The sequence below is a fragment of the Leuciscus leuciscus genome, assembly GCF_965113295.1.
Source record: "Leuciscus leuciscus genome assembly, chromosome: 12".
Lineage (NCBI taxonomy): Eukaryota > Metazoa > Chordata > Actinopteri > Cypriniformes > Leuciscidae > Leuciscus > Leuciscus leuciscus.
This window is the reverse complement of record NC_138736.1, coordinates 39,553,121-39,571,328: the sequence shown is the minus strand read 5'-3', so window position 1 is coordinate 39,571,328 and position 18,208 is coordinate 39,553,121. Positions and strand designations below refer to the sequence as shown.

At 37.8% G+C, this 18,208-nt stretch overlaps 2 protein-coding genes across 4 annotated transcripts in view; both read left to right on the top strand.

Moving 5' to 3' along the window:
- Nucleotides 1-18,208, top strand: part of LOC309510705 (dolichyl-diphosphooligosaccharide--protein glycosyltransferase subunit STT3B-like) — a gene marked incomplete at its 3' end in the record, with an annotated part of 42,204 nt that overhangs the window by 20,868 nt on the left and 3,128 nt on the right. The window contains exons 2-10 of the mRNA XM_082185577.1: nt 11,323-11,431; nt 11,521-11,808; nt 12,725-12,790; nt 14,367-14,466; nt 14,612-14,710; nt 14,918-15,056; nt 15,919-15,967; nt 16,502-16,757; nt 17,390-17,571. Coding sequence (XP_082041703.1) covers nt 11,323-11,431; nt 11,521-11,808; nt 12,725-12,790; nt 14,367-14,466; nt 14,612-14,710; nt 14,918-15,056; nt 15,919-15,967; nt 16,502-16,757; nt 17,390-17,571 — 1,288 coding nt within the window. The remainder of the gene's footprint in view (nt 1-11,322; nt 11,432-11,520; nt 11,809-12,724; nt 12,791-14,366; nt 14,467-14,611; nt 14,711-14,917; nt 15,057-15,918; nt 15,968-16,501; nt 16,758-17,389; nt 17,572-18,208) is intronic.
- LOC309511416 (uncharacterized protein) lies at nt 7,440-9,959 on the top strand. 3 transcript variants are annotated; one of them, XM_082186667.1, is made up of 9 exons: nt 7,440-7,499; nt 7,985-8,025; nt 8,158-8,189; nt 8,290-8,337; nt 8,584-8,701; nt 8,867-8,928; nt 9,037-9,128; nt 9,217-9,332; nt 9,437-9,959. In XM_082186667.1, exons 5-9 carry the CDS (start codon nt 8,636-8,638, stop codon nt 9,518-9,520), a joined length of 420 nt encoding a protein of 139 aa, XP_082042793.1. In that variant the 5' UTR covers nt 7,440-7,499; nt 7,985-8,025; nt 8,158-8,189; nt 8,290-8,337; nt 8,584-8,635; the 3' UTR covers nt 9,521-9,959. The 3 variants fall into 3 exon arrangements, with proteins under 3 accessions (XP_082042793.1, XP_082042794.1, XP_082042792.1); XM_082186668.1 differs by lacking the exon at nt 7,985-8,025 and having other exon boundaries at nt 7,451-7,499; XM_082186666.1 differs by lacking the exon at nt 7,440-7,499 and having other exon boundaries at nt 7,855-8,025.

Genomic DNA, 18,208 nt, shown 5'->3' with positions numbered 1-18,208 from the left:
AGCATGAAAACACTTGAATTAGCCTGTTGCACTGGGTGTAGGGGTGTGCCATATCATACCGTCCACGATAATACCGGTATACATTTTTACATGATAAAAAAGTGTCATATCGCGAAATCACTGATATAGCGACGCAATGACGGATGGCGCATTACGTTCCCTAGCACGTACAGTTACAACACCTGTCTGAGCGTGAGAGCAGCAAGTCAGCCTCCAATGACGATTTAGTACCTAAAAAGGAGCTACTTCAATAGTATTTTAATAGTTCCCGCAGGTCTACCACTTATAATGCGGGAAATTCCCCCGCAAATATTGATTTTACCAACCGCGTGAGTTTTCAGCGGTGCCGCGTCTTCTCTCTCTCTCGCTTTCAAAATGGGTTGCACAAGTCAAGCGTCAATACCACACTCTTGTGTTTAGCAGTCAGGACATGACGGAATTGTCTTTTGTCACTTGCATCGTAACTAAAGTTTATCATTTTCACTTCTTTTTAAGTCTTATCAGTTTAAACATTTGCGATTTTAAACTATTCAGTACTCTCGCGCGCTCTCTGAGAGATGTTTACTCTGCGTGCATACAGTAAAGCCGCCTCACAAACAGCTCGCGAGTAACAAATGTTCTATTTCGCGGATTATATTGCTTTAACGGGGGAAAAAACACGCAAAATTGTGTAAAAATTCCGGTCATGGTCAGTATATTCGTAAACAGTCGGTTATGTCTGAAATAACCATAAAACGTGCGTGACAGAGTGACAGACAGTATAGGAGGATCTTTGTTGACATCTTTGTACGCATGCGCGAGTGGTTGTGTGGCAACAAAACAAACAGTATTGCGGGCAGTAAAGACGCGACGAGCATTTTCAAGAGAGTTAGCGGGCGAAATCCACAATATATAAGCACTTTAACATCTGAAGACCGGAGGAGGTTTGGAGAGAAGCTCAAAATTTGTATTGGTGACAAAATCGAAGTTATTCAAAGCCCATATGAGATCTGGGATGACAAAAAACGTTGGTCCGACTTGCCCGTGTCTTGGCCACCAATCTGCTGGGGAGACATTTATTCTTATTTAATAGAAACCCCTGGACCCTTCACTCATGAAAGATTAAAGGCTTTCAAAAGTCTGGAGGCCTATGATTATTTAGTTTTTTCGAAAAGTTGGGCCGATCTTTTCTGCCAAACAGAAAGCAGTGATCGTGCTAAAAGCAGAGGTTAGAACAGCCTTTTCTTTTGCTTTTAAGTTTTGCGATCCAGAATAGCCCATTTTGATGTGAGGAACATAGTCTGGGTGCTGTGGATCGCGGTTTGGGACACCTGAATCAGAACGCGAAAACATATGACTCGGTTGATTTGACTCAGTTTTATTATTTTTTTTATTCAATCTTCTATAAATACATAGTCACTAAGACTTAGGCCTACCATGAACAAAATGAGCCTCACAAACTCGATCAGTAACGTTAGCTGCAGGAATCCAGGCTTTCTTCGGAGCGTCCAGGTTCAATCGCCTAATTGCACGCAACCATTTCTTTCGTTTTTCGCGATCCTTTTCGGAGGGAATTCGAAAAAACTTTTTATCAGGCCCCCAACGAGCCGTACTCGACCACACAGCAAGAGTGAACCATCCTCTTCTCTAAATCCTCCTCCAAACGTGCAAAACAATCAAATTACAGGTATCTAGAGGTATCTAGCGGTGTTTCCTGCCACACGATTCCCATGATGCAACGCGACAAACATAAACAATGACGTCACAAAAGATCCGCCTATAACAGTAATGGATCCGGGCACTAGCTCTAAAAGTGACAGCAGCCATATGTGTCTGTCATTAATGTTGTCGTCAAAACAACAAAAGATAGCTTTCATTGTAAGGAATCAGAATTAATAGCCTTTAATTTAATTTAGTCAGGACTAGTGTTATTTTACATTTGATTACCTTATTCAGTTTCTGTAGTATTTCTGAATAGTGTTAGACCTACCCAAAAACGTTTCTCTTTATTTGTATCTTTATTATTTTGTATATATGTTTTGCTACTTTTTTCAATTTAATTCAAAGATTGAAATCAAGCTTCCTTGTGTTGTGTAAACTCTGAAATACAAAATTACCCAATTGTAAAAACACAATGAGTGAGCAAACATTTAGGTGAGATAAATGTAATAAAAAAAATTGTCTAATTTTTTTTTTATATCGTCATAAATATCATTATCGCAAATATTCTTGAAATATCGTGATATAATTTTGAGGCTATATCGCCCACCCCTAACTGGGTGTATTAACTTCAGAATTATATTTGTATAGATGGTCAACAGTGATAAGATAAGTGTGGTCCAGACCAACCTTACGAACGTATGACTTACAGAAGGTGTACTTCAGTAAACACTTATTAACGATAAGGTACAGCTTAAGGTAGGCTATAACTTAAGAACGACGTAGCGTTAAGAAGGTTTCGGAAAACGCAGCCCAGGATAGTAAACGGACTGAAATTCAGGTGGAGCAAAGGAGCATACTGATTGAAGTTTTCGAGATCCGACTAAATAGTAATGTCCACCAGCGGCTGAAGTCAACAGGTTAGATGTTTTCAGACACCAGTTCACCCTGTTGACACCATATGAGGAGATGCTGATTCTGGAAGTACAAAATCACCAAATCATTTAAACTGTTGCTGTTTTTGTGGTTCTGTTTATGGAAACTACATCCTGTTATATCGCGCGATCATACGTGAATTCGCGAGATCTCGTGGGTCCTCGTGACTTCAGCTGTCAGTCATGGCCGCAGCCGTTCCGCTACAAACCCGGACCTGGGGCCTCATGTATCAATCTTGTGTACGCACAAAAACTTTGCGTACGCCAGCTTTCACGCTCACGGTCGGATGTACTAACAGTGAAATTAACGTGAGAATGTGCGTTCCTCCACGCCAATTTCATGTCTGGTGTACATACATTTCTCATTGTTTTTGTCCGTTGGCGACTCTTACAGGCAATGAAGTAAAGTTGCAAACATTACACAACGAATTGTTCAACAAGTCTATCGCACCACCACCTGTGGGAAGCATTGCTATTAATTTGCAATTTATAAAATAATTGACATATATTGTCACACAAGCCTTATGGGAATATTCTATCAATTATGCAATTAAGTAAGAACATATAAAAGCATATGCAAATTGATACAACCCTTAGTCTATGGCAATGGCAGCTTTGGCCTTATTAGAGGACATTGCTAATGGCAGAATCCGAAGAGAATGAGTTTTTAGGGCCCACAATGATTTTCTGGCCCAGGATGATGCCAAACTCTCCCGCTCATATTTTTTTTTTTAAATTGATTTAATTAAGGGAGGAGACTGGGTGGGGCGTTGTGCTCGTGCATGTGCGCTCAATTTTACGTTAATTGGGATGTACAAAGAGAATATGCGTGGGATCCTTCGTACGCAGTGATTCATACATCTGTTTTTTTTGTGCGTACGCACATTTCCAGCTTTGTCTGTATGCAATGTTTTAGTATGAATTCAACGCAAGTCTTTGTACATGAGGCCCCTGGCCCACAGATTCAGAATCCAACAATCAACTGTAAGCCGCATAATCAACACATGGGCCAACTTTCTCTACACTGTGCTTGGAGCTGTAGGCATTTGGATGGATGAGGAGACTGTCAAAGCTCACATGCCAGATGTTTTTCAGTCTTACTCAGATACACAAGTGATTTTGGATTGTACTGAACTGCGCTGCCAAACACCACACTCTCTTCTCCTTCTGAGCGAAGTATTCTCCAACTACAAATCTCACTGCACTTTTAAAGGGTTGATTGGGATGGCTCCTCACGGTGCTGTAACCTTCGTGTCATCTCTCTGAAGGATCCATCAGTGATAGAGAGATCCTAAAGCAGTCTGGTATTGTGTCTCTTATAAAACCAACAATGGCTGTAATGGTGGATAAGGGTTTCCTTGTGGAAGACTGTGTGCCCTGCAAAGTCCACATACCTACCTTCCTGTCAAAGAGAGCACAACTGTCTGGGCCAGAGGTCAGGAAAACACAGTCTACTGCAAGACTCAAGAGTCCATGTTGAGCGCCTCATTTGAAGGGTGAAGGAGCACAAGATATTCAGTACAGCAATACCTCTTTCTCTCACAGGGAGCATCAATCAACTGTACACAGTCGCCTGCCTCTTGGTTAACTACCGAAACGGGCCCTTAGTTAAAGCCTGGGCAAGCAATTGCTAATGCTGAAGAAGCAGAATTAGACAGGCAGAAATGTAACATAATATCTCTAAATGTTTTTTAATCATTTTGGTTTTAACCTTAGAATGAGTCCTTATTCACTGTACATAATTTGAAATTTGATTTGAAATTAAATTGTCAACAAATATAGAATTGTGAAACAAATATTTTAATGACATTTTGATGACATGACAAGACAAAATAAAATGACATGTTTGTAAAATCATGCATCAGTTCATTTCCTCAACACTGTGCCTCTTTAGTTTGGTTACACATAAAGAGGTATTTTGGCAGTAAAGAAAAACAAATCACATCTCTGTTTCAGGGAGCTTAACACAGAAGTGTCTCTGTAAATGTGCTGCACAAACATGTCAATGTCATCATGGGCACAGACAACAAAGTCACTAACCCTAACCCTGCACTTGCCAATAATAAGCATGGCTTTCCTTTCATTTATATGTTCCATGATCAACTCTGAGGTACCTGCAGTCAATGTAGCTTAGTGCATTTGGGCATTTCATCTCAACAAAGCCGAATGATGGTCTCTAGCGGGTCATATACCAGCCCATCAGGTGACGCACCCTGACACATCCACATTTCCCCAAGTTCAGATTTTTAAGAGTTGCATAGTCCTTTAAGGCACCTGCCTTAATATGTGCTGTTTGTCGTGTCCCTCGGATAATCCTCTCAGATAGGTTTCCTGCAGCATTTGGACCTCTAACATGGCTAACCTCCCTAAAATTTGAAGCAGTCACCCTCTGTTTCCTCAGTGAATGCCACTCAGGTGCTGCACTTTGACATCTGGTTGCTTCCTCAATGAGGTGTGACTGCAACAAAGAAACACACAGTGAGTGGAGATGCAGCTGTTCCTGGTTTGTTGGCACATATGTACAGTTTGTTGGCTTTAACTGGTGGCACTTTTGGGAAATGGGGGTGCATCCTTATAGTCCAAGCGTTTTAAGCCAAAATGGGGGTTAACCGTGAACAAATTGCAACAGAATCAAACTCAACTGATTTTGTATCCTCCATATGTCCCACTGCATGAAAAGACTCAAATCCGGCAAAATACGGCCATGGTAAACTCCTGTGTAATTTGATGTTTGCCGGATGTATGTGGGAAAAAGCGGATCAGAGTAACATGGAACAGTATATTTCCAGATAAACCCGGAAACCTCACATATGCGGACATATACAGGAATCCGTGAAATTTCACGGACATATACAGCTGAAACACTGCTGGGTGTGAGAGGACTGACAACTGTTAGGTGTGAAGACCTTTCATATGTTAATGACTGACACTAAAGGTGCTGGCTGTTCTCAGAGGGAGGGGTGGCCAGGGAGGACTTCAGGGTTGAGAATTATCTCTGGATTACTATAGGCTAAAGCAAACAAGCTTTTTGTACAGAAAAATAAATAAATTCTTAAGGACCTGAAACACAAAACCGACGTCAAAGAACTAGCAATGACTAAAGCCGACTCTAGGGTTGGCTCACGTCGCCTGTGTCAGGGCCTTAAAACCACTGCATGAAAAAAAGTCTCTTAATCAAATATTTTTTATAAAAACAGGACAAAATAAACACCCAGTCTGAACATATACGTTCACAAAAACATCTGAATATTTAATGAAATAAACAAAGGAATTTAATTAGTGCTGGGAAAAAATTAATCGCATCCAAAATAAAAGTTTGTGTTTGCATAATATATGTGTGTGTACTGTGTATAATTATTCTGTAAATACACACATATGCATGTATTTATTTAAGAAATATCTGCATGTATATACTGTATATACATTTATACACAATTTATATTATATATAAATATAAATAATTTAATAAAAAATAAATAAAAAAAATCTTAAATATATACATGCATATGTGTGTATTTATATATACAAAATAATTATATACAGTACACGCACATATATTATGCAAACACAAACTTTTATTTTGGATGCGATTAATCGCGATTAATTTTTTTCCCAGCAATAAATTTAATGGAACAAATAAAGAAAAATGAACCAAACATTTCAGAATATCTCAAATTTTATTGTGAAGTTTTACAAATTGCAGACAACAACAATTGTCACCTTTTTTACAATTGGCTTTTAGCTTGCTTAGTTGGGGAAATTTAATTTAATATTCAACAATATTATTGATCTGCCTGCGTTGACACTATTATATGAGATCTGAGCTGAGCTGGACGATGACATCACGGTTTTCTCCAAAGTGGCTATATATATCCACATTTAAATTTATTTATTTATTTATTTATACAACAAAATGAATCACCACTGAACTGACTTAAGCTGGACTGTGAAGCTATTTTCTTCTGGAAACAAACTGTCTTGCATTACTTTCCTGTTATCTCTGTAAAGCTACTTTGAAACAATCTGTATTGTAAAAAGCACTGTATAAATAAAGGTGACTTGATATTTATTAAAAAGGTAGAAGGAACCTGAGCTTTTCTACTCCACTGAATTGAAGACCGAGGTCACTACAGTTAAAATCTCTTGCTGATTTAATCCACCTTTAAACTATTAATGTCTATGAACAAATAGCCTATGTATTTTTATGTTTGTGTGCCTCAGCGTTTCTGAGTGAACACCGCTGGTTTACTCACTATTTTAAAGTGTACTGTCGATCACGTGATATGACGTCATGACGTGCAGCTGACGTTACCTGAAAAATCTGTCCAATAAAAGTAGTATTGAGTCAATTGATCATCTTTTTTTTAATTGCTCCCTTGTTAAAAAATTTTGGTTGGATTTGTCAAAACTCCTTGTTGCAAAATTAAAATTAGATATTGAATTTGTATTGGGTGATGTAATTTGTTATTTTTCTCATTGTAATCATAAAATAGAATATATTGGGAACATATTTATTTTATTAGCTAAATATTTTATCCATAAGTGTAAGTTTTCTCTAAAAGTACCCAAATTATATAATTTTTTGAGTGACTTTAACTATTTAATTAAGACGTTGAAAAAAATTAACAACAAAAAAAGTGTCAAATTTTTGAAATTATATGATATTTTGTTGAGCGAAGTGTAATTGGATTAATAAGTCTTTTTGTCTTTGTAGGAATAATTATAATGTATCTATTGTCTTCCATTTCTATGTTTTTGTCATCCACTGTCATTTCATTGTTATGAATGTTCAATTGTATTATTATTTGTTACTTGATTGTTCAACTGCAATAAAAAAAAAAAAAAAAAAAAAAAAAAAAAAAAAAAGAAAAATCTGTCCAAGATGGCTACCCTCTTGAGCGACGTGTATCAAGAATGAAACAACTTGTAAGTAAACCAAAACACTTCAAAACTACTTTGCTTGTTGTAATATTGTAAGAATATCATATTACACGTGATATTTGACTTAGACGAGGCTATTTTTAAGTTGCAAGCGCGGTGCCGCGGGCGCGATTGCCGTCAGTCCGCCTGCTAGTTACAGATAATATCCTGTGTAATGTTAATGTCGTGGCAGGGCAATAATGTTAACGTTAGTCAATACCTCTTTTCAGCAAGCGATAGTCCTTCTGTTTTTGAGTGTGTTGCTGCTGTTTGTGTTAAGCGCCCTGCTCTGGCAAGTTCAATGTGATGTTATCTACATGCTGATGCACCCATAGACAGTATATAAACGGATGCACCCAAATGAGCTAGTGGCTAACGTTAGCAGTTACGTTAACTTTTACTCAAACAAAGTTAAGGTTATGGACATAATAGTTACCGAATGAACTATGCAAGTTTTTATTAAACCCTTTACAAACGTCTTTTCATTATAGGTTTAAGTGGAAGGAGTGCAGTGAGCATCCCCAAAATCAAGGTGACTCAAATGTTAATTTAGTCTGTAACTATTTTTCACCATTTCTTTTATTTGGAGCCTAATTCATTAGCATCAATCAAACGTCTCTTAAAAATTAAATATCTTGCTGTCTGTTTTTGTGTGCATGTGCAGACCTACATTGTCACCAGAGAGCAACTTTATCGGTAAGTTACATTCACTTGAAATTCTGTATCATTAATTTGTCATTAAAGAGGTTGATTGCATAATTTGACTGGTTTCATATTGATTGTTTTATCTGTGCAGGTGAAGGACTTCTTGGGGAAATGGCCGGCTCTTCGGATTGAATCACAGGTAAAACAGACTCACTTCTCTTTTCTGCCACTCTTCACACATATTTCACTGCCAAATTTTTAATATGTATCACATTCAAATGGAACAGCAAATGCCACTATTCACTGTGTGTAAGAACTATCACTTTGCATGTGACCATGTTGCTCAACAATGTATTTTAACGGAACATGTTGCATCACAAATGTGTTTTCTGTTGCAAATCGAGTATTAGTCTTTTTATATAATTATTTTTGTTTGTTTTTGTAGCTTTGTGCTGAGTTCCAACGCATCACAAACGTCAACATACGGAACCAGTTCTATGCTGTGCTTGACCAACATACACCTGCACTGGTGGCCTTGTATAGGCAGAAGGCGGCACGAACCGGTAAGATATCAGAGGCGCTGAGTGACATCTTAAAGACTTATGAACTGATATGTTTTGTCTCTTATGTTTACTGTGATGGCCAACTTATTCAAACTGAAAATTCACTTTTGAGGTTCTTGCAGATTGTGAATCCATTTAAACGCTTTTTAATTTCAAACTTTACAGGAACCCGTAAAGCGCCTCCATAATTCAGAGAACAACCCACACAAATACGATCCACAAACCGGGTAAGACTGCGTATTGTATACTGTAAATGTTAGTTTAATCTACCACTATATGGATTTGAAATACTAAAACTGAATTTCATTAATGATGCCTGCAACTTTTTCCCCCAGAATAAATTCATCACATAACCTGGCTGTGACCACTTATCTCTTCAAAGAATTAAGGACAACTTTTACAGACGTTGACCCTGAATGTGCAAAAGGTAATCTTAAAGATGTTGTAATCATTTTAATGTCCTCTGTTTTACTTAGTTTTATTGGCATTACATTTATTTATGATTTATTTAACAGGTTGCAAGACGTATTTTGAGACTTTGCGGAGGAAGTATTCTTTGGCTCAGCCTGAAAAGGCCAAGAAAAGAAACACTATGAAGAACACTGCAAAGAACCGTCAACGAAAGAGATGGGTTAGTTAAGAAACTGGTTAAGCAGTTGTTGTTTTTTTCTTCTTCAGAATGTAACTGTCCTCCTCTCTGTGTTTTAGTGGTTAAATTACTGTCATGTTTTGCAGTTGCTGGAGACCATGTCCAGTGTTGTACAAACCCAACACATAAAGGGAACTGTGGAAGACTGCAACAATAGAACTGGTGTCTGATGAAGATGCTATTGTTGATGGAAGGCCAGTGTGGATGCTGAGGTCTCCACCAAACAGAACCACAGAGTTATCTGCTCTCTGCCAGGTACTACAAACCAGACTAGAGGCTGACCCACGCTACGTCACACCACCAGTGCATCATGGCAGTTTGAAAAAATTAATATTTACATATATACACTTTAATTTCTATATTTATTTATTGATTTTAAATTGTTTTATATTGTATACTTTGTATATTTGTTCCTTTTTGATGTGCATGTTGCTGATCTCCACGTTTTGTATTTTATTCCTTTACACCTTTGTTAACATTTCTTTTTCCCCATTCATTTTAATGTATGTTTATAATGTTCATGTTATATTTGTTTTTGTTCCTTTAAATTTTCATCCCCTCAAATATTTTTGTTCCCCCATTCCTTTTTAATGCTTGTTTATAATGCTCTTTGTAATGTTTTATTTACCTTAACAAAAATGTCAGACTTTCTCATTGTTCTTTGTGTGTGTTTTTAAAATTATATTTGAATGTATTAAAATTGGGGTAAGGGGGGTTTAGTGTATACTGAGCAATATCTGCATAGCTGGCCTATAACCAATCAAATCACTGTGCGAAAAGGCCTAGGGTGGGTTATGTTCTAAAAGTAACCAATCAAATCACTTTCCTGGGTTTTCAATGTATCCTGTCCTCCAATAGTGGTCTGGGTAATGGGAGTGGTTTTAAAAGAAAAGGACCAATAGGGGGGAAGGCCAAAAGGTGCACAAAGGTGTGAAAATGTTCTCTTGAAAAAACCTTTGAGGGATTACTTGCCATGGCAACAAATGGCTGTAGCACGGGAGTATACGTCCACAACATACATCCGATTTGGTATCATTTCGGATGTATATGGATATATACAGACCCATGGAATTTGAGCTATCCGGCCAGTATACTCCCGGATTCTTCCGAATTCCAGCAGTGTATACAGGAGTATACTGGTCCGGATACACCTCTTTTCATGCAGTGTTAGTGTACATGATGAAGATGATGTTGGCAGTATTTTGAATGTTCAGCTTTTGGTGGATTATACCAGTGAATATCTATTTTAAGTCGTTCCACTAGAAGATTCTCTTTACCTGGTGTTGTTTTGCAGGAGTTTCAGTATTTCACGTTGATCTGAGCCAATGAGGTGAAATTCAGTCTGAGTTTTCAGCCTTTCTTCTTCTCCCGCTGTTGTTTGTTTCTTTATTTGTGTAAGCCTCTGGCCTTTCCAACCCTCTTTCTCTCTCTTTCTGTCTTACGGTGGTTTGTTGCATGTGTTTGTTGACAGTTTCAGACAGTATGATTCGTTTCTGTAATACATTCAGTTCTGATTTCAATTCATATCAGTTGTTTAATCTGTTTCAGTATGATTTTTAATTCAGATCAGTAGTCTAGTTTTAATAAATCCAGTTCTGCTTTTAATTCAGATCAGTTGTGTTTGTAATCCATATCTGTTTGATTTTTAATTCAGTTCAATTGTTTTTAATAAATTTGGTTCTGATTTTAATTCAGATCAGTTTTGTTTTTAACTTAGATCAGTTGTTTTTAATAAATTCAGTTCAGCTTTTAATTCAGATCAGTTGTGTTTGTAATTGATATCAGTTTGATTTTTAATTCAGATCATGTTCTTATTGAGTATCTCATTCTGACACCTTTGACAGAATCTGTCATAATATACACGGCATAACTGTTAACTGTCCTAAAAGTGTGTGTGTGTGTGTGTGTGTGTGTGTGTGTGTGTGTGTGTGTGTGTGTGTGTGTGTGTGTGTGTGTGTGTGTGTGTGAACAGGTTTAATTACAGGTCGACTCATCATCTGAGCACGAACGGCTTCTACGAGTTCCTGAACTGGTTTGATGAGAGAGCCTGGTATCCTCTGGGGCGAATCGTTGGGGGAACGGTGAGTCGCGATTCAGTTCGTTCACACCTGAAACCTGATTCTCTTCTATCAGAATCCAGAGTCAGACCGGATTCTGTGTGTTCCTGCAGGTCTATCCAGGTCTGATGGTGACGGCAGGTCTGATCCACTACCTCTTGAACCTCGGCCACCTGAGCGTGCACATCCGGGACGTGTGTGTGTTCCTGGCGCCCGTGTTCAGCGGCCTGACGGTGATGTCCACGTTCCTGCTGACGCGAGAGCTGTGGAGTCGTGCGGCCGGGCTCCTGTCCGCCTGCTTCATGGCTGTGGTTCCCGGATACATCTCGCGCTCGGTGGCCGGATCCTTCGACAACGAGGCCGTGGCCATATTCGCCCTGCAGTTCACCTTCTTTCTGTGGGTAAGAGGAAGCGCTCTCCTCCTTAGGCCTTGTTCAGACTGTCAGTCCAAATCCGATTATTTGTGTATAGAATAGAATATAGAATAGAAAACTTTATTGTCATTGCATTTAAAATACAATGAAACTGTGAATGCCCTTCCAACTACGTAACATACCATACCATACACACTAACATAAATACACACACACAACAGATAAATATAATTGCACTGATACTCTACTGTATATTGCCCAAGTACATAATAAAATGACAGATGAGCAAATCATTTAAAACTATGAAAATGGAATATGGGGTGCAGAGATATTATGTGTGTTCAATTTAGAATGTGTTCGGCCTTAGGATAGAAACTGTTCACGTGCTTTTATTGACCTGTAGCGTTTTCCCGAGGGCAAGAGGTCAAACAAGACAAAAAGTGGCCAGTGTGGGAACAGTCTATGACAATCTGGTTTGCTCTTGAGAGGAAGCGTGTATCCGATTGGAATCTGATCTAAAATTATTAGAGGTGTAACAATAATCGTTGACTTAATCTCTGCAGCCCAAAACACAGAAAACATTACCAATAAATTATTAAAATGTTCAGACAGTCTCATTCCGTTTTTTTACACGACACATTCATAATCATTACGTTTGCCGGTGCGCTGTGGCAAGCTTTATGTTTTAATTTATGCGCTGATTAGGCTATACATATTTTATATAGGCAATTAAAGGCGCATTATTATGATTTATGGCTTAATAAAATAAACGCGCAATTATTCGACTAATGGCTTAAATGAACGACTACTACGACTAGAAAAAGCTTTAGTCGAGGGCAGCCCTAGTTCGCTGTCACTCTTTGATCTGAACTGGAAGTGAGTTTTCTGTGTGTGTGTGTGTGTGTGTGTGTGTGTGTGTGTGTGTGTGTGTGTGTGTGTGCAGGTGAAGGCCGTCAAAACTGGATCTGTGTTCTGGAGCGTCGGATGTTGTCTCTCGTATTTCTACATGGTGAGTGTCTGAGCGTGCCGTGAACAATATTCCTGAATTCACCCTGCATGTCTGCTCTGGTGAAAAAGAAGTACACTTAATTGTATTGAGTAAGCACTTGTAGTGTACTTCAAATCTTAAAGGTATATTTAAGAAAATTATAATATCAATGAAATGAAAGAGCACTTAAAGAGAGCACACTTTCAGGATTATGCTTAGTAACACACTTTTAAAAAGTGCACTTTGTAATAATGTCATATTAAAAGTAGGGCTGTCAAATGATTAATCGCGATTAATCGCATCCAAAATAAAAGTTTGTGTTTACATAATTTATGTCTGTGTACGGAGTATAATTATTTTCTATATATAAATACACACACATGCATATATATATTTAAGAAAATGTGTTATTTATATATAAAATATTTATATATAATATATATTATATATAATATAAATATATATACACAGTATATACATGCAAATATTTCTTAAATATATACATGCATGTGTGTGTATTTATATATAGAAAATAATTATACTCCGTACACAGACATAAATTATGTAAACACAAACTTTTATTTTGGATGCGATTAATCGCGATTAATCGTTTGACAGCCCTAATTAAAAGTACATCTGCATTAAGAGCTCATGTAAAGTACTTGGTTATAATTAAAAGTCCCCCTGTAGTCAATAATTGTATCCCTTAAAACTCATCTTTGATCACCAAAATTACATATTTAAACGTTTTCGCCTTAAAATTCTTCATGCCTTAAAATAGCTTGAACGTAATTCGACACCCTTGCATCATTTAGTATTCGCGGTTCTATGAATATGCAAATGAGCCCCGCCTCCACTCACTCAGCTCAGAGATCCACTGGTTGACGATCACACGTTGATCTGATTGGTTACAAGGTAGTTTGTGCCGTCAGAAACACCAGCGATTTCAAAGCGTGTTTTTGAGACTGTCTTTGGTTCACTGCAGTTTTAAGGAGAAAATACTCAGCAATGCTGTCGACTTATGAACTTACACATGGTTTGTCTTAAAGCATATTAAAAAAAACACATAGACACATAAACTACATTAAAAAAACTTGATTTTCACCACAGGGGACTTTAACTGTAATGTTTTACTCAATAGTAAATGCTTGTCAGTGCATTCAGCAGTACACTTTAACCATATTTCAAAGACCATAGATGTAATTATGAAAATATATATAAAGTTGTACTTAAGTCCTACTTAAGTGGGTCGAAAAAAAGCACACTTAAGTACAACTAATTGCATTTAATATAAATCCAAACTACAATAGGTTTTCTTATAATAGCAAATAACATTCAGTAAGTGTCTGAAAACATTACATTCAGTTTGCACTCAAGTATATTATTTTTAAAGTATAATAAGTACTCCATTAAAAATGTATGCTTAAGTGTACTTCTTTTTCATGAGGGCAGTGAACGCTTTTCTATCATGATCTGATCATAAACGCACTGAATTTCTTTGTAATTTTAAGAAGGTTTTTCTTTTGAATCTTCAAAGCTGATTGATTCAGAGTTTCAGAGATTCAGTGTTTTGACTGAGGGAAAGAGTGTGTTTCAGGTGTCTGCGTGGGGCGGTTACGTCTTCATCATTAATCTGATTCCTCTTCACGTGTTCGTGCTGCTGTTGATGCGCCGCTTCAGCAAGAGAGTCTACATCGGTGAGTCTCAGTCAAGACTCGCAAAGATTCACAGAAAGATTCAAAGAAAAATCATTCCAGCGTTTTACTGACCAGAAGAGACTGATGAAGCTTCTGTTGCTGCCTTGAATCTGATTGGTCGGCTCTTTCTCTCTCTCTCTCTCAGCGTACAGCACGTTCTACGTCATTGGTCTGATTCTGTCTATGCAGATTCCGTTCGTTGGGTTTCAGCCAATCAGAACCAGTGAACACATGGCAGCGGCTGGTGAGTCTCTCCTCATTGGCTACAGCGTCAGAAACACAAACGTTGATTCAGTGTCTTTGTGTATCTGTATCTCTCAGCTCCCTGTGTGTGTGTGTGTGTGTGTGTGTGTGTGTGTGTGTGTGTGTGTGTGTGTGTGTGTGTGTGTGTGTGTGTGTGTGTGTGTGTGTGTGTGTGTGTGTGTGTGTGTGTGTGTGTGTGTGTGTGCAGGTGTGTTTGTGCTCGTGCAGATCTACTCTTTCCTGCAGGCCCTGCGAGAGCGACTGACGCGTCAGGAGAGACAGACTGTGTTTTCTGTGGCTCTTTGTGCCGCTGCTGTGTGTGTGTTTCATTTACCTCAACTGCATCGGTCAGTTTACCGCGGTACACCATAATGGTGCATATCGCCGCTCTCTGGCGGAAACCTCATATCTCCATATTTAATCATTACATTTAATCATATCAAATCATTGCTATTGATCTCCCTTTACATCTGTCTGTGGATTTTGCAAATATTTAAGTATTAAAAAGAGCTTGTGACTAAACCTTGTAATGCCATTGGCTCCTCAAACTGTCAGTCAAACCTCATAGCCCCACCCACCTCTACCGTAAATGAAGTGCCACACACAGTTTTGAGCGTCTCTGCTCGTTTGCAATGCAATGGTAAATAAAGAACTGGTTCTTTGAATAAGTACGACATTTTCTTTAGTCAAGAAACACTATATTTACAGAATAAACACTGATGTTTAATGTATTTGAGGAGTGGAGAAGAGTGTCTCAGTCTAGCATTTGTCATTGAGTCACAGCCAATACTGTCTTAAATAGCCTGTACATAGCACTTCATCTTTAATAACATGAGATTTTGGCCAAATACACTTTATAACCTGTAAGTTGATGAAATGTAATGTGATGCACTAATGCCTCAAATGCGGCTGTTCTAATGACGGACAAAACAAGTCTGATATTCACTGGTCATAAACCTCCAAACTCCATTTGAGCTTGACTGTGGTAAAATATTAATAATATAATGACACATGCAAGTGTCTGACTATATATTAACCCACAATATCAACTTTGTCAATGATGTGTCTAATATATATTTTTTTAAATACAGCGTTTTTTTCCAATTCCTGAAAAGTAGTGTTTTAGGACCTACAAGGTTTCCGCCCGACAGTGTCGATGTATGATGACACGAGCGTCTGCTGATGATGGTGTGTGTTTGGTGTGTCCAGGTTGGATCGCTCCGTGGAGTGGACGCTTTTATTCACTCTGGGACACGGGGTAAACATTCACAACATTTACTATTAAAAACTCCCCAGCAAGCTTTAGCTGTCATTTCAGCGTCCAGGTTAACTATAGACCCAATATAGTCCGGCTATGAGTAACACACTTACTAGCCAAAATAGCCTTGAATTTGGTTACATGTCGTTTTTACCGAAAATACCTTGCGAGATGTATGATATTCCATCATGTAAGCAAAGTCAACAGTGATTACATGGAGTTTGGTTTCATTTCTTCACTCATTTCATTTCTTTATCTAATTGATAACTAGTGTATTCTTGGGCTATGGTTCAGACATCTATTACATTTTCACTGACAGCCCAAACTTTGCCTTGTTTTAGCCTAGATGTCTGGGCTGTGTCTAATAGACGGCTATTAAACACAAAATTGCTTGCTGGGACAAAATCAACTCTGAAACTCTAGTAAATGCACGGCATCTCTGCTAAAAATGTCCAGTTTTTCACGGACACAAAATCTCATTTCCACTCAGAGTTTGAGGTGATTTGAGGACATGTTTTCCTCTGGTAAATACAGGGTGTTTTCCTGTGTGCAGTTACGCGAAGGTTCACATTCCCATCATCGCGTCAGTGTCGGAGCATCAGCCCACCACCTGGGTTTCCTTCTTCTTCGACCTTCACGTACTGGTGTGCACCTTCCCAGCAGGCCTCTGGTTCGGCATCAGAGACATCAGCGACGAGCGCGTGTTCGGTATGGCTGCTTTCCTTCAGGTCCAGGGCTGAGTGTCTCTGTTGCTGCATCTCAACTTGTCTACTTATACTACGCCCTAAAAGTATGTACTCTTTTTGTTAAGTAAAAGTAGATACTTTTGAGTGTGTAGCAGAAGAGTAGACAAGCTTTGGGACAAACTATCATGTCACAGTAAACTGACCTGTCAATCATCTTGTCACAGTTAAAATCCTCCACATTTTAATTTCATTGAATTGGAGAGAAATGCAGAAGCTCGTTGATCTGCAGTCGCGGGTCTTTCATGCGGAGACTCTCCTCATATTAATGCATAATGATGCATTTAAAAGTTAATGGCCAAACGGATCTTTATAAAAGTCCACATTATTGCAGATGAAATATATCACGGATAATATACATTTTTTTTTTTTTTTATCAGGTTAAACTTTGATTAGTCACTAAACCTCTCACCGTCGGTCGCGCATATCCACCATGTTTTGTAGTTTTTTAACACTTTTTACTCGTGTTTGTAGTTCCTCCTCCAAACCGCATTGGATTGTGGGTAATATTAACCTTTATAGTGAGCACGGATCCACACTTCGAAAATGACATTTAGACGATGGCATACTCTTTTCAACACACTATGCTTTGGGACACACTTATTTTAATCTCACACACTGTTTAGGATGGATAGTGTGTAAGGGTGAGTTTGACGTGAGTCTCTCTGTCGCCCCCCAGTGGTTCTGTACGCCGTCAGCGCGGTGTATTTCGCCGGTGTGATGGTTCGCCTCATGCTGACTCTGACGCCGGTGGTGTGTGTGCTGTCGGCCGTGGCGTTCTCCCGTGTGTTTGAGCGCTATCTGAGCGACGATCCCCCGGCTGAAGACGACAGGAGGAACTCTGGGAGTGTGTATGAGAAGGTGCTGCTGACCTCCATCACACCACAATAAACCATAAACTCCATCACACAACAATAAACTATAAACTCCATCACACTACAATAAACCATAAACTCCATCACACTACAATAAACCATAAACTCCATCACACTACAATAAACCATAAACTCCATCACACTACAATAAACCATAAACTCCATCACACTACAATAAACCATAAACTCCATCACACTACAATAAACCATAAACTCCATCACACTACAATAAACCATAAAATAACTAAAAAATAATTAATAAATGTATTATTTTTATTGTATAAAATGTATAAATAAAAATATAATAAATATTTTTATATGTATTTCAGAGGTGGAGAAAGTTAAATAAATATATAAATTGTTATTTTAAGATGTATACATTTATTTATAAATACTTGTTTATAATATAAATAAATGTATATTTTTATTAGATAAAAAAACATAATAAATATTAAATAATAGTTTTATTTTTATATTATATATTTCAGAAGTAGGAAAGGTTATATAAATATATAGATTGTTATTTAAAAATGTAACAATTTATTTATAAATGATTAATACATATGTTAATTATTTTTATATAAAATTATATAAATATATAATCAAATATAATAAATATAATT

Excerpts from the sequence above, each read along its gene's own strand:
- LOC309511416 (XM_082186667.1), top strand. The coding sequence starts at position 8,636 with ATGCTGTGCTTGACCAACATACACCTGCACTGGTGGCCTTGTATAGGC. Across the intron at positions 8,702-8,866 it reads GCAGAAGGCGGCACGAACCG|GAACCCGTAAAGCGCCTCCA; the intron begins GTAAGATATCAG and ends CAAACTTTACAG. Across the intron at positions 8,929-9,036 it reads AAATACGATCCACAAACCGG|AATAAATTCATCACATAACC; the intron begins GTAAGACTGCGT and ends TTTTTCCCCCAG.